The sequence below is a fragment of the Neovison vison genome, chromosome 1 (assembly GCF_020171115.1).
Source record: "Neovison vison isolate M4711 chromosome 1, ASM_NN_V1, whole genome shotgun sequence".
Lineage (NCBI taxonomy): Eukaryota > Metazoa > Chordata > Mammalia > Carnivora > Mustelidae > Neogale > Neogale vison.
The window spans coordinates 52,610,117-52,626,190 of NC_058091.1; the positions used below are offsets into that span (position 1 = coordinate 52,610,117).

Genomic DNA, 16,074 nt, shown 5'->3' on the forward strand with positions numbered 1-16,074 from the left:
CAGTTCACCAACAAACAGGTTTTATTTTAAGAAACTCATAAAAATAATATGATTCCACGTTTCAGAGCTGTTTATCACTTGGAGTTTCAGTTTGGGTGATTGCACTCTAGTAAATTAGCTGACTGAGAGTCCAAAGATTCTATCTGCATCCAGACAGGCCATTCATCATGCTTAGCATTCGGATTTCAGCACAAGCTTTTCCACATGTTTTCCAGAATGCCACTGAAGTAATCACAGAAGCTCCTTGTTTTGATCTACCTGATGCCTTAAATATCATCAGTGGCTCTGGATTTGGGTTTATTGGAATATTTTAATAACCCACCGATCTCTTTATCTGAAAGTCTCCTATAACCACTTTCTTGGTTCATAAATACTTACTGATTTTAATTTTGTACCAAAAGAGAATAGACTTTAGTAGTTCAATGTGTTCTTACCCAAGGAAGAAATGCAAAGTGGTGGTAGAAATTATCAAGGTATACTCATGTAAAAATGGAAAGACCTTCAAATGCGATCAGATATTTAACAAGTTGAATGGCCAATATAAAGTTCAAATTATATGTGTCGCCCACACCTTTACTTTCTCAAAATTATTTTGAAAATTGGCAAGTTATTCAGTCAGGTTATCCAATTTTGGAAAAGCATAATTTAAATTTAAAGTGGTAAAACTACCAAAAATGTGATAACTCGGATCCAAAAAAAAAACTCCAAATGCATAAACTGCAGGCTTGCATGATTGGAAGGTGAATAAAATTTCTGTGCCCAAACTGCATAGCTAATTGGTTGGGAGTTCCAGATGGGAATGTGGAATCCGAATCTATTCTAATGCCATCTGTGTTTTGGCACCACCTGGTGACCTAGTCAGTTTCTACCAGCTGGTCCCTAGGTGTGTTGTTTCTGGCTAAGCAGAAATTTGGGGTTACTGGTGGTCTTTTACTCTCATCGATCTGAAACTACTTGGGCCTGAATACAATGAGTGCGGGGACCCACCCTCTCCTTCCCTAGGTTTGAGCACAGGACTGCATGTCCTTTCTATACCAATTTCTTCTTCTTTAAAAATATCACATTAAAACAATCAATGCAAATGCATTTTTTTTTTTAAGTTAGGTCTAACGTTAGATTTCCTTTTTTGCTTTCTCTTCTTTGGGGAAAATACCTGGACAAAATGAATTGGACTCAGAAGCTTTTTCCACAGACCGTTCTTGGTCTCCTTCTGCTAAGGCCTCTGCTTCGCTATCAGACACTCTACCTTTCTTTACACCATCCAGCATCTTCTCTCTGACTGATCAAAACACCATAGACATAATGCCCATTGATCAGACAGTACCAATCCCAGGACTAATCATCCCCATGGATGGCTATTCTGCCATCAGCCAGTCAGCTCTGGAAATTTCACATTCAACTGCATCTTCAGGCAGTCAAGATAGCGGGAGAGACTTAGACATAATGGATCTAACGAACACTCCTGCCACCTCTGAGGTCCCAAGACTCAGTGGGGATGTTTCTACCGCAGGTCATTTCTTGGAGACTACAACTCCCAGCCCAGCTTTACAGTACATCACCACTAGCTCCATGACCATTGCCCCCAAGGGCCATGAACTGGTGGTGTTCTTCAGTCTGAGAGTTGCCAACATGCCCTTCTCCAACAACCTGTTCAACAAGAGCTCTCTGGAGTACCAAGCTCTGGAGCAACAATTCACACAGCTGGTGAGTAAGTACTGCCTCCAAGTCCCTGCACATCCTTTCTTTTTTTTCTTGCTACTTTACAAGATCATCACTGGCTGTCTTGAGCAATGAAGGTCGCAAGAGACAAGCCTCTGATGTAGCTATGGCCGAGGGCATTCAGCTGAAGTGTGGGGATGGATTCAGATCCAATAAGCAAGAAAGTTTTGCCGTGGACACTCCAGACAGATACTGCCATCCAGCCCCATGAGATCTTATCCTTAAGAACTTTTCATTAAGTTCTTCTTAATGTAGTTTTCCCAGGAATAATACATAACCACTCAAGTACTGAATGTGGAATTTAAAAGCAGTGTGAGCAAGCTCTCCCTAATGCCACAGGCTGTTTTCCAGCCATCAAATGGAAGGAGTCAAAACCAGAAAGGTCCACAACACATGAGACCAGAGTTCAAGTGTAAGCACTCATTTCTTAGTTACCCTTAAGTTTTCATAAAACTAAAAAATATACTTTTGATTATACAATACTCCCAAAGCTCACATGTTTATTTTGTTTCTACATGTAGCATAAGAAACACACATATAATAAGAAATGCTCAACTCTGTGATACCTGTTTATAGTCACAGCCAATTAAAGTACACAATGCAAAGACTGTAGAATTTCTGAAAATAACAGAAAAAGTATTTGTAAGCTTCATGTAAGTTAAATCATTATACAAATTAAAACCACATAAAAACTGAGGTCTTCAAATGAACTTTAAAGGAAGACTTTGTGAGGTCTCCCCCCACCCCAGTGAGGTGAGGTGAGTAGATATTGGGACAATCTCAGGGAACAGAGTCCCTGTGCACCTAGCTCAGGTGTATTAATTAGAGTACGTGCTAAGCTTCCATAATGAAGAGATCAAAAATATTTTAACTTAAATATGGTGACAGATGGTAGCTACACTTGTGGTGAGGGTAGCATAACAGACTTGTTGAATCACTATGTCGTACAATGAATCACTATGTCGTACAACTGAAACTAATATAACATTGTGTGTCAACTCTACCTCAAAAAAAAAAAAAAAAAGGAATGTAGTAACAAATAAGATACAAGTTTATTTCTCTTCAACTTGATGGGCAGGGCAATTCTGCTCTACAGTGTCATCCAGGGACTCACATTTCCTCTGTCTTGTAACTCTGACAACCCCAATGGTGTCTCCTCATTCACACAAAGCTGAGTCACCGGTAAATCCTTGTTTCCACGTGTGAGAAGAGGCAAGAGAGGAAGCCCAGGGCAAGCAGTTCCCTAAGAAAGTGAGTGATACCAAATTTCCCCACAACTTTTCCACTCATATTCTGTAGACGGGAACTAGCACATGGCCACACCTTGCTGCAAGGGAGACTGGGAAATGTGGTTTCTAGCCAGGCAGCCTCTTTCCTGTGAAGAGGAAAATGGATTTGGGAGAAAGAAGCAGCTAATGATCTGCCTACAGGGGGGATGGCTATTGGAATGTGGGCAAGGTTAGAGTCAAAATTCTGGTGGGGTAGAGACAGAGACAAGAAAAAGTAGTTCTGGGCTAAGCCTGGGAGATTTTAGCTTGCATCTGTGTATTCTCTGTATTCATAGGTGTCAGTTTATTAAAGAGGAGGTTAACTTTTGGGGCCAAGAACAAGGCAGACACTGCTGAGTTTCAGACATTTCTGGAAAGTGATCTCAGGGGTGGCTGTGGCTCACAATAGTGGGTGGTGTGGGAATCTGAACCACAATATGCCCTTAGGCATGCTTTTGAGGTTCTTAAATTCCAATTTGGGAAAGGTCCTCAGGGAACCACTTTTTCTTCTTCCTCACAAGTCAGATAAGGGCACTGAGGTCCAATACAATGGATGAATGGTTTGATGAAGGTCACACAGCTGGCTGGGGACAGTTTCAGGACTGACAACCAAGTCTACTGATGGCCAGTCTCCTCTTGTTCCTACTGTACAACCAACTGGTTGACAAGCTGATATGTAAGCTGTTCCTTCAATAGGTCATTTCAATTGGTTGCTTCCAAATAGATGTCCCATTTATACAGACATGGTCAGTCTGCTCCTGGGCTCAGTTTGGAACATGTTTTTATTTGCTTGGATTTTTTTTTTTTTAATAACTTAACCTGGCATTCCTGCTTTGCTGATAACATTGGCCTAGATTTTTAAAAATCCTCTGTTCTCACAATTCATCATGAAGAAAATCACTGCCCATCCATCTCAATACACAAACAGAAAGGTAGAAATATGGGATATAATCAGTGCAAATAGATCATTAAATAGTCGTGTTCTGGTCTCCCATTAAATCCAAACACAAAAATAAAGACAATCAAAAAGGAACTGAAATTTATGCCTCAGATAATAAGAAGTGAGTATAAATGGAATTAGCAACAGCTGAGCACTTATAACACAGTTAAGGGTATACCATCTTTTGTTTTGCAGCTGGTTCCATATCTACGCTCCAATCTGACGGGATTTAAACAACTTGAAATACTTAACTTCAGAAATGGGAGTGTGATCGTGAATAGCAAAATGAGGTTCGCTAAGTCAGTGCCCTATAACCTCACCAAGGCTGTGCAGGGGGTGTTGGAGGATTTTCGTTCTGCTGCAGCCCAACGACTTGAACTGGAGATAGACAGCTACTCTCTCGACATTGAACCAGGTAAAAAAAAAAAAAAAAAAAAAAAAAAAAAAAATCCAACCCAGAAAACTGTGGGAGTTTTCTTGGTTTTGATTGTTTGTTTAACACACAGTCTTTGTGAGGCCACAAAGTTTAACTCACAGTTTTTGTGAGGCCACAAAAATCAAATTAAAATCCCACTTGTTAAATAACATTTTGGAAGCTAATGGGATCACCTTATTGGAAAGATAGGGCCCTAAACCACACAGGTTCTGTTTTCCTACATCAAAGAGCAGAAAACAAGCACACCTCGTGCTTCACAGTCTGGGAGCTTTAATTTCCCCCTCAGAATACAACTTTTGCTGTGCCTTCAGAGATTGTTTTTGTTGTTATTGTTGTTTAATGTACCCCACAGCCAAGCTACTTTGCATTCTGCTAGAAGTCAGACTCACTTTCTTAGCAAACTGCAGCAACCTGGAGGGTTTCTACGTAAGAAACCTTCCAGTCATAGTTAACTATCAGAACTGCCTCCTAATAACACAATTCAGGATGAAACTAAAACAGTGTCCTGAGGAAAGAAAACTAATCATTAGACCAAAATCCAAACTTGGAAGAAAAAAAAAAAAAAAAGCCACTGCGCCATCAACAAGGAAAGGAGAAAATAATGTCCCTTCCCATTTGTACACCCTAGATCAGCTTCTGTGCTCAGGTTAAAACAGAGAAGTGTTAGATGTGAAGAAAACTTTTGAAGATAATGGGGGTTAGCCCAAAGCTACATAGTAGAAAGCAAATTCTATTTTATATTTGTTCTGATAATAAAACATGCTGTGTATACCACTGTAACCAGTTATGCCCAAATTAGTGTTGCCATCACTACTTTCAAAATTCTGTTTTCTAACCAATCAAAGGAAGATTTTTTTTTTTTTAAATACCCCAGAGTGTGGAGGGGCAAGTCTCCAAATCTACTGTCCTTGCTACGTTCTAATCAGGTTCAAAACAAAGTTTCCTAATTGGTTGTGAATTAGTGAAGTGAATCTTTAACATCCTCCCTAGCATTCTGTGGACTCACAATGAAGGCCCAGGGAAAAGGGGCCTTGGGCAAAATGCAAACAAAGAGACTCAGTTGGGAGACACTTATCTTTGACAGAACAGAACTTCGAGCAACTTAAAGAAAATTGCCTCCTATTTCAGTAAACAGGATCATTAAAAAGACAGACCACCCTTAGGCACTGAGTCTGGGAGTGATTACCTCTGAACAGGAGCGCTAAGAAAGCCCCAAGGACCCCCTAAGAAATCAAAGACCTCCTAAATGCTGGTAATATACTGCCTCTTCCCCTGAAAACCACCTCAGAACTGAGAAGGAACCAGAGGGGTCCCTGCCAATTAGGATCAGGAGACCAGTTTCTCCAGTCAGTTGAAAGCAATGAGCAGGGACCTGTACAGAACTTAAAAAGTGTAACAGAGGTGAGAGTCCAGCCTCCTTCCTCCCTTGGAGAACTGACAGTTGATTTAAGAGACCCATCCAACAACAGGAGAAGGTCAGCGTAAGGAGCCATGTTGACACGGGAGCACTCAGATGTGCTGCTCTGGAGACGGGCTTCTCAGCGAAGGTGCCACTTAAGTAGCGCCTTAGAAAGACAGCAGGAAGCTGGTAACACATTGCCAGGGATGCCAAGGGGACCGTGTGATGTTGGAGGGAAACACAGCACAGCAATGACTTGGGAGGGCCATGAATATGGCCCTTGAATATGAATCCTATGCGCTAACGGCAGCACTCAATTCCCACAACTAGAAAATGGGGATCATAAACAGTTGTGAGGATTAACTGAACAAATGTTCACAACACCCAGTTGTGAACAAGTGTTCACAACTACTACATCGCAGCCAACTAAGGAATATTGGTAGTTAATACAGTAACACTGTCCTTAATAACTTTGTGCAAAGGGTCCTTCTGCATAGGGCACCAGTGAGAACAATAAAAAGTATCCTGACAGGGTATTTGTATGGAGGCTGGAACTGAAATTGTGCTTATTTCCTGGGACCAGTTGGACTATGTAGCTTTTCCTCTAAAAAGCCAAAAGCAACCAAAACGAGATGCTGTTAACTTTGGTTTCAGTCCCTGCTGGAGATAAATTTATACGGAGCTATCCCAGAAATGCCTCCAGACTGCCTCGTCTACTGTGGGGTACATGGGCAATTTATTCTTTTTATGTTAGAACAACAAGGGAGGCCAGAGCACATGAGACTGCCTGGGATATTACCTTACCGCTATTTCTTACTAGATACTTAGAGAATGAGAAAAATCTGAATTTCTGATACATTGAAAACTCACAGAACAATGGATGGATGGACAGATGGACAGATGGATTAAGTCTGCCAAGAATTGGCTGTAGTGAGCCAGCTAGGACATAAGTAAAGCCTGAACCAAAGGATTTGAGGACAGCAGAGTTAGAAAGCCAAAATAGGATTTTATAAAACTTAAAAATCTATAACAATGTAACTTTACAAATTCCTCTATATATATATCAAAATGGATAAATCCAATACCTAAAAGGGTTCCTATTTACTGGGAAAGGCCACTGTGCCAACCTGTCCCCAAAAGCATTTCTTCCAATCAGTGGGGGGAGGGGTGGAAAGGAAGAAGGTATGAATAGGCGGGGAGTCGAGGTGAGCTCCTCACCACCTCTCTAGAGATCCTGGTTTAATTATTTTCCCAAAGGCAAAGGGTAGACTTGCCCAACCAGCAAGTGGTTGATTATCAGACCTTGACCATCTTCTGCATGCTTAATCCAAAACAATAAACATTATCCACCACCACATAAGACATGAATACATGGAATTCAATCCCTGCCAGAAAGAACCTGCAGGATGCCCAAAGGGGGATACTTTAGAGTGATCAGACTTCTGCCTGTTTCATTCAAAAAGACTTTGTAATGAGCACTTTCTGATATGCCACTTTCAGCTGCAAATTTCTTCAGTTTGGGAATCACTGAAGCATAATGAAGAAAGCACTGAATTTTCCTTTAAAATCCCATTTCACTGAGACCCTCTGCCTGATGGCAAGAGAGCATTTAGGGCTAGATATTAATGTAGAGAATTCTAGTCCCTCTGGGCTGGTCTCCCCCAGTGAGACAACCTGTGGTGGCTGGTGCTGGTGAGGGCTGAGCAGCCACCAAGGTAGCCAGTACCGCCAAAAAAGAAAAAAATAATTCGATGACACTTGGCAAGATGGTAAGGAAGGCTATTCAAGGAGGGCCATCTCGATGGACGTGGGGACCACTACAGTGGGGTCTTGATGTAGGGGAGAGGGAACTCTCCAGCATGAGCAAGTGGGAATTTATAATCAAAGAGCAGGGTGGAGGGCAGTGGATGGAACTTACTGAGAAGAAATTCTTCTTGCTAAAATTGGACAACGAAGAGAGGAACACTGAAGCTCAAAAGTAGAGACCAAGTTGAGAATTTCCAGGGAGGCTGAGTAGAGCTTGGTCAGCACCAGAGCTGGAGAGGCAGGATGCCAGACACACACACACACACACACACACACACACACACACGTATCTGTGGCAGTAGTGCCAGCTGCAGCCATTGGACGGGGTTGGGGATGGAGGAAGGAGAGAAGGTCACCCAGGAGTGAGTAGCAGTCAGGCGCCCACCCCAGCGACAGACCCGCCGACCCCCACCTCATCCTCGCACTGTCCACAGCTGCTCCTTCCTATTCACGTCCTGTCGCAGTCCAGGCAGGGATGGCCCCAACCCTAAAACATTCACCACCATTGCTTCTCAACAGAGGTAATGAACTCTCCTGTCTATTAATCTGCTTATCTTATAAACCTTCTTGAACCTGAATTTCAAAACGCCATTTAAAACAAAACAAAACAAAAACAAACAAACAAAAAACCTGTAGTTACAGTAAACTGTCTCTAGCGTGAATGTCTAGCCTGAGTTCTCCTGTATGATTTTAATTTGGGGGAATATGCACAATATTAGTATTGTGGTCATAGGAAAAAAATGGGTGTCTAGATTTTAAAACAAATTGAGGAAACAAATGTAGATGATTTTCAATAGTTTTCTTCCTTTTTTTTTTTAAATTTTTTCTTTAATCTAGAATATGACAGCTATTTTGCTCCTAGGTTTTCAACGTGACTGACTGATCCAGATTTTCTCCTTTTAGTGGTATGCTGGAGTGCAAGCTGCCGTGGTGATTGACAGGCTAAGCTGATTAAAATGTCCTCCCAGTACAACCAACCAGTGTAACCAGCTGATCATGTTGCCTCTCAGGTCCCTGCACCCCAAATGAAGATAATTACTTCAGGTTCCTGAAGAACAGGGACTCAAATTCCAATTTACACAGCCCCTGGCTCTCTTGCTAGCATAGTCTTTTCCAGTGTCTAAGGCTCGGGCTGATGTGCAACGGTGCCCAGTTGCCAGCATGTATTAAAAGAGGTCTGAGGGGCACTTAAAATTCCAGATAGTTCCAGAAGGTCATCTAGCAAATACAAGGAACCTCCCTGATTCATGTTTGATCTTGCCAGTGTTTACTTGAACTCACTGGTACTGGCCCAGTCTGTTGAGAAAACTCTCCTGGAAAGAGAATTAAAAGGGGAAAAACTTTAAAAGAGAAAAGGAGGTGGTTGCAGGAAGTACCGTGTGCCGGGAATAAATACCCAGCTTTATCTCTGGGAGAAAATCCCAATAATCTATGCTTGGAAAACAGAAAAGGCATCCTATAATTTTAACCTTTTCCCAACCAGGATGGCCAAATACAGCAACACTTACTTTGTGTCTCACCCCTTGCCCTTCCCTCGCTTCTCTTCTTGGGAGAAACAGGCGATCAGAAGTAGGCTGTTGAGACCCTGGAGGTTCCCCTGCCTCATGTCCAATGTTGCCCAGGCCTGGGAGCCACCAGCCCTACCCATCCCTTCCTCGCCCAACCCTTATCAAGGAATAACCCTTAAAATGTGGAAAACGTAATTTTCATACAAACAGGGAGTGATGTATATCAAAGTTTTACCTCACTCATTAATAAGGGAATCATTAGAATGACAAATCTGGTGTAAAGAGGCTCTGGAAAGGGAACTCGACACAGCCAGAGAACAAAGCAGAATGATGAAATAAGGATGTCGTGCTCAATAGAAAACAGAAAGTACCACCCTTTCGTCTTATCCGTTTTCTATACAGTAACTTCCTACTCTCTGGAGTTGTAAGACAGCATCACCAAGAGCAAATGGTAAATCAGACAAAGTTGATGCATTTAAGGGGTCAGCAAAATGTGCCTAAAAGGGACAGATAGTAAATATTTGGCTCTGTAAGCCAAAAGGCAAATCAAGGGTATATTGTAGGTACTTATATAACCATTTAAAAACCGAAAAACTCTTCTTAGCTTGTAGCCCGTAAAAATGCAAGCAACTGGCTGGGTTGGCCCACAGGTGATCCCTGTCTGCTGGGGGATTGTGGAGGGGGGGCTTGCTGGGCTTATTAGTGCTCTAGGATGACTTTTAAGGTTAATGCGGTCCATGTTTCTCTTTGTTTCCTATTGTTGGATGGTTTTTCTTAAACCACCAGCATCTTACTCCCTCTGGCCCTTATCTTTGCTGCTATAGAAAAGTTAGACAAATAAATGATAATACAATCATGATTGGGCCCCTGTTCATATATTAAGTAGGGGTTATCTGCTACCAGTCAGACACTATTATAGGCACTAGAACCCCAAAAGTGGATCCCTGCCCTCAAGGAGCCAAATCCCTATCAGCCAAGAGAAATAGATATATATGCAAAGAGCTATAATTAAGTTTACCAAATACAATGATCAGGATATGAGCAGAAATATTATGACCCACGAGAGACAGCAATTAATTCTAGAGGCCAGGGGATGTCATGGCAGGCTTTCTCCACAGATGGCGCTGTCGAGTGCGCGATACCTTGGAGAACAACCCCCCACCCCCACCCCTGTCACCCCGGCTGAGAAGGGTAGGGCCGGGCTCCCCCATCCCTCCCCCCACAAAAGGGCAGGAGGAAGATGCAGACACTTCTGGAAGTTTCAGGGTACTTCCGTTATTTCACTGTGCTAGCAGCTTCGGACGTGAAGTACGGAAAGAAGGGAGCTCAGCCTGGAAGGGAAGGGCGTGCTGAGCCAGTGCATTTGAGGCCAGGATGTCTAAAAGCCCCTGTTGGATCTCTATGCACCACTTTGGTGTCCTGTTTTTCTTTTCTTTCTTCCTTTCTTTTTTTATGACTGTGGTCTTTTACAGTTCAATAAAATTTTATAAAAACTCAAAAAGTCTTCAAACTAGGTACTAAACAGTCCTTAAAGTAGTCTCAAAATTACAAAATTAAAACATATAATATGGGGGAACCTGATTGACGCAGTCAGTTGATCTCTGGACTCTTGATTTCAGCTCAGGTCATGATTCCACGGTCCTGGGACAAAGCCCCAAAATGGGCTCCCCACTGGGTGTGAAATCTGTTTAAGATTCTTGCTCTCTCCCTCTCTCCCTCGCTCACTGCCCCTCCCCCCACCTTGCGTGCACAGGGGTGCACTCTCTCTCAAAAAATATATGTGTGTGTGTGTGTGTGTGTGTGTGTGTGTGTGTATAGTTCATCATTCCTAAAATATTGCCAATTTTAAAAATACTTTGCAAAAATATATAACTACAAAAGCTACATAGATTGATTCATTAAAGTTTTTAATGCAGAAAACAAAGTGAAATTAATAAGCTATCTTAAGGACATAAAAATACTCAAAAAATGTTTTGGGGAAAACCAGTTTTACAGAAATGGACATTTGGTGAACTGACTGCTATCCTATGAAGCAGGTGTCTTGAGGCCAGAGGCCAGTGTGGAAAATACACATTTGGGAAACCTCAGTTGAAACCAGAGAACAGGTGAAAAAATGGTCCAGGACAAGGTCTAGGGCAGGAGGAAAGGAGAACTGGGACTGGATCTCTGAGGAAGCCCAACACTTAATGGGGAATGGGAGGATTGTCATTGAAAGGAGCCAAAGACGGTGTTGCTGAAGCCGAGGAGAGAAGAGCAGGAGAGAAGGACATCCAGCTATTTCAGCAGCTGTGAGTGAACAATGCATGGCAGTCATTTAAGCAGATCATCCAGAGGTTGCTAGAACCCTTCGGAAAAGCAGTCTACCAGAATGGCAAGAGCAGAGGTGAGATCTTAGTGAGGTTGGGATGAAGTAGAAAATGAGACCATCCACATGGCCTGTCCCCCTCCTGTCTTACAATATAGAGCAAGGATCCTACCCTCCCACAGAGACTGGGAGACAGGGGTGCTACTTCTTGATGCTTACATTTCAAAGGAATGGTTCCTAGGTCCTTGGGGAAGACAGTCTTGAGTTGTAATACTGGCAAGAAGCTTTAAAGAAGATTGATATCTCAAAGGAGCAGAGAATGAATTTACAAGTTTTGTAAACTAGGTACACTAAGAAAAGAGAAGTGAGGGGTCTAGGGTTAGTCAAGCTGAGGGAAGGGTTAAGGCAGTCTTGGTCAGAGGACTTAGCATTTCTTTTCTAGACCTTATTTTATCATATTTACAGGAAATGTCCAAATAGATCACTTATTTAATTCTATTGGCAAAACTTGAGACAAAATCCAGTCAAGTCATTTTCATTTGTTTTTTTCTGGCCTAACGTCAAGGTGGAAATGTAGTTTGTCATGGTAATAGTGGGAGGGGGAAATATCCCATGGTTACTTTTAGACTAAAGAAGAGAAATTTTGAAACTTCTCATGAGATTTCTAGGTGGGTAGCATTCCACATTCAGATCAGCATCTGAATTCCTGGCTGTGTCTCTAAATGAGGGCCAGTAATGGGTTAAGCCAAATGACATCTGCAGAAGTACAGACACATAGGAGAAGTGACACCGTGTTATCGCTGCGTGTGGTTGCCATTCAGCTTTTGAAAACAACCTGAATAAAGGAATCTATGATATAGAAAGTATAAACCAATGTTAGAACTATCTGTGATTTATCAACTGAAAGACGGAATAAATCACAGCTTGCTCACGATTCTGCCGGCATCCTGGCAGCTAGAGTCGTCTTTCATTTAGGCTGCTCTGAAAATTCTTTAGAAGCATGTACGGCTTTTATGCCAGTTAGCTGCACAGGTTGAAGATTTCAACAATGCAAAACTACACATGCTTATTCTAACTCACTCTCTCCTTGAATTCCCAAGAAGTCTCTTCAAAAATGGGGAGATTTCAAGGCTGGTAAATGGTGAACACTGAAATTAATTATACACTGGCATCCAGGATGCCTCCAGCCAGAACAAACCCTTTAGTGGCCAGCTCTGGAAAGGTCATAGATGTCACGTATCGCAGTAGTGACCATAAAAACAATAACAGCTACTAGTAATTGACATTATTTTTAATCTTAATAAATAACTATGAAAAGTAGGTATTTCTCCTCATTATACAGAGAAAACCGTATCTTAGAGAATTGTAAGTAACTTAACACTTGTCACACAATCACTGAGGGCTTCAGCTGGAACTTGGTAGCAGTTTTCTGTGCTTTCTTCAAGTCTGTCTATTGCCTCTTTATAAAGAGTCTTTTTTTTTTTTTAAGATTTTATTTATTTATTTTTGTGAGAGAGAGTGAGCATGAGCAGGGGGAGGGGCAGTGGGCGAAGCAGACTCCCTGCTGAGCAGGGAGCCCTATGCGGGACTCCTCTGAGGATCCTGGGATCATGACCTGAGCCAAAGGCAGACGCTTAACGATGGAGCCACCCAGGCGCCCTATAGAGTCTTATCAACCCTCTTACTGGGTATACAAATGTTGTTTAATCCACTTAGAAAAAAATGACAAGACACTTAAGTTTAATTAGTCCTAAATGAATTGTTAGATTTCACATTTCACCAAGTGAAATTTCTTATAATATTTTGTTACATTTTTAGAATGCCAAAAAAAAAAAAAGAAAGAAAGAAAAGAAAAAAGTTCACTTTCAGAAACAAAAGTCCTGAACTTCTTAATGTCCCCTTCACAGGTACTCTTGGCTCTGCTAGGAGTATCCCTTCTGAGCTGAGGCACCCACAGGTATTCTCCTTCCAGGAGACACTCCCAGCCTCTGCCCCCCATTCCCCGCCCCACCCTCCCCTAACCCACCCCCATCCTGACTCTGGCCCCCTCTCTTGTTTTTTCACTGCTACTGCCCTGTGCGTCCTGGGATGCCATCATGGGGATTTTCTGTTAACGCCTGGTTCCATTAGGGAACCCCAGATTTGCCTAGACCTCCAGGTACCTTTAGCCCTCTCCAGAGTTTCAGCCAGGGTCCTCATTCCACATGTGAGTTTAAGATGCTCCTGGAATCCTTCACGGAACCCCTGAGTGCAAAGCCTGCATGGAAGCCTGGGCTTCAGCCCTGCTGTCAGGCCCCCTCCCACAGCCCCTGCTCTCAGAGCTCTCCATCCACCAGCTGATTCCTGGGACATTCAAATCCTAACACCAGTGCATCCAAAACGCCTCAGTGTGGCAAACAGGAATAATGAGGGAGAGCAGAAAGAATCCTTTAGTCTCTGAGCCAGGACAAGATGTGTAAGGGCATTCACACATCCATTCACAGAAGGAAGAGATTCTGAGTACCTACGCTAAACAGTTTGTGATTATTGTTCTTAAGAACGGTGGATGATTAAAATGAAACCCGAGATTTTTCACGTTACATGTCCCTTTAACCCAGAAAGAACTCCTGTTAGTAACTCACTCAATTCCACAAATGTGTGTTAATTAATCTCCAGCCACATGCCTGGTGCTGTATCATTGAGTGATTGTTCTCTAATCCTGTCCTTCCGCTCTAAAGCAGGAGCAAAACCTGTTTTGGCCAATAATAAAATAAAACAATAAAGTATTAACTTAGGTTATAGATTCTTCTTAACGTTATTTTGATCACTGAGTTCCATGAGGAGTTCTAGAGGGACATGTCCCAGTAATGTCCAGCTGTGAGGTTCCCTTAGGACACCTAGAACGGGAGATAGATATTTGAGCTTCAAGGACATTAGCGATGATCTGGTTTAAATAACCCATTTTATAGAAGGGCTGAGTGGAACTAAAGATGCTAAACTACATTCCCAAGGGGACAGACTGTTCCCGGAGTGGTTCCTCCACCCAGGGCACTTTCCTGGAGGCAGCAACGCTGACAGCAGCCATAAGCCAACCCACTCCCTCCGCTGGTCCAGCAAATCCTGGAATATTCTCAGGATTTGGGAAAATAAACCAGCTGGGCCTATGTGGAAGGTGAGGTCCCTGCATAGAGCTCAAAAGAACCCTTAGGGGATAGGCACAGCCATACAAATTACTGAGTGCCGAGCACCAAACACTGTATTTTTGGCAACATTCCCATCTTGAGAAGGAGGTAGACCACCAACGCTGCATTAAGATTTTGTGAGCTCTAGGCCTTTCATGAATATTAATAAAAAATTAACATTAATTACTAAAAATACTTAAAATTACGGGGTCCTGGGTGGCGTAGTCAATTCCACCCCAATGTCTTGGTTTCCGATCAGGTAATGATCTCAGGGTCCTGAGGAGTCCTGAGATCGAGTCCCGGCTCAGCACAGTCTGCTTGAAACTCCGTCTCCCCCTCCTGCTGCGGCTCGTGATCTCTCCCTCTCTCTCTCAAATAGATTTTTTTAAATCTTTAAAGTCAGTTAAAAAATCAATAAAAGTAAAAATACGTAAAATTATATCTTATGATTATTGGTGTAAAGACGAATACCCAGCGTGGATTATATTGTGGGTTTTTTTCGGATTTTAAAGAATTTAAAACATGTTAAGTATTTAGGAGTATGGTGAGCTAAGCAGGTGTCCTGCGCCCTGCGTACTGCCAGTGACTGGGGCGGGTAGGTTTGTCATCCACTCATGCTCTGGGCAAAGAGAAACCGGGACCTCACAACCTTGGCAATGAGCTGGGAGGGGAGGGAGAGATGACGCTACAGCTCTTCCCACCCAGCCCTTCCCCACCCCCACCCCGCAGCGGCAGGTGCGCGCACGTGGCCGGGTATACTCCCTCTCCAGCCGCGTCCAGGAGTGAGGCTTGGTGAGGCTGGGCGCGGGGACGCGGGAGGGTTCCCCCTGCCTGGAACTCCGGAGCCCTAGGTCTGCCTTTTGGGAACGGGAAAAGGTGATCCAGAAGTTTCCGCCACCTTCCCCCAGCCGTCGCGGCCCGACCTGTCGCGGTCATCTCGCAGTACTCATGGCTCTGTCAGCCGTCCCTTGGAGCTCCTTCCGCCACCGCGCGAGTTCCTTCCAGATTTCTCTTCCCTCCACCCGCGCACACCGCACAGTGATTTTTAGGAAGACCGAAAGCAGTTGGGGCTCTTACAGTTTCATCCCCGAAGTCTCTTCCTACTTGTTTTGCTCTTGAGCGCCATCTAGCGAACACTCGGTGTCATCACACTGAAGTGGGCTCCTGGAGCCGGGGAAGAGGCGTCCAACAGGTCCGCCGCCCAGGCCAGCCCAGGGGAAGCCTGAGTTTCAGCCAAACTGAGCTGAAATCTTGCCGTAGGACCGGACCCTGTCAAAGGCGATGCTTCCATTCTTGTCCAACACGTGAGTGTTGCCACAGAGCGCAAGAGAAGGGCATCATGAAATAATAACGATAAAGAACAGGGCAGAAAGGCAATCAGTCAGTACACAGCCCCAAGGTTGGGGGGACAAGTGGCAGGACCGACTGCTGTATGTGGGAAAGGGGCGCCGTGCAATGAACTGGAGCTGGTGACAAGCGCACCACAGACCCTCAGAGGCCTGAGAGACTGGGAGATCCTTTTATCGGGCCTG

The 16,074-nt window shown here is 43.4% G+C and overlaps 1 protein-coding gene across 1 annotated transcript in view; it reads left to right on the forward strand.

The window, feature by feature from the left end:
• Positions 1 to 16,074, forward strand: part of IMPG1 (interphotoreceptor matrix proteoglycan 1) — a 127,036-nt gene that overhangs the window by 97,584 nt on the left and 13,378 nt on the right. Inside the window, exons 13-14 of the mRNA XM_044236289.1 lie at positions 1,193 to 1,704; positions 4,123 to 4,342. Of these exons, the coding sequence (XP_044092224.1) occupies positions 1,193 to 1,704; positions 4,123 to 4,342 (732 nt within the window). The remainder of the gene's footprint in view (positions 1 to 1,192; positions 1,705 to 4,122; positions 4,343 to 16,074) is intronic.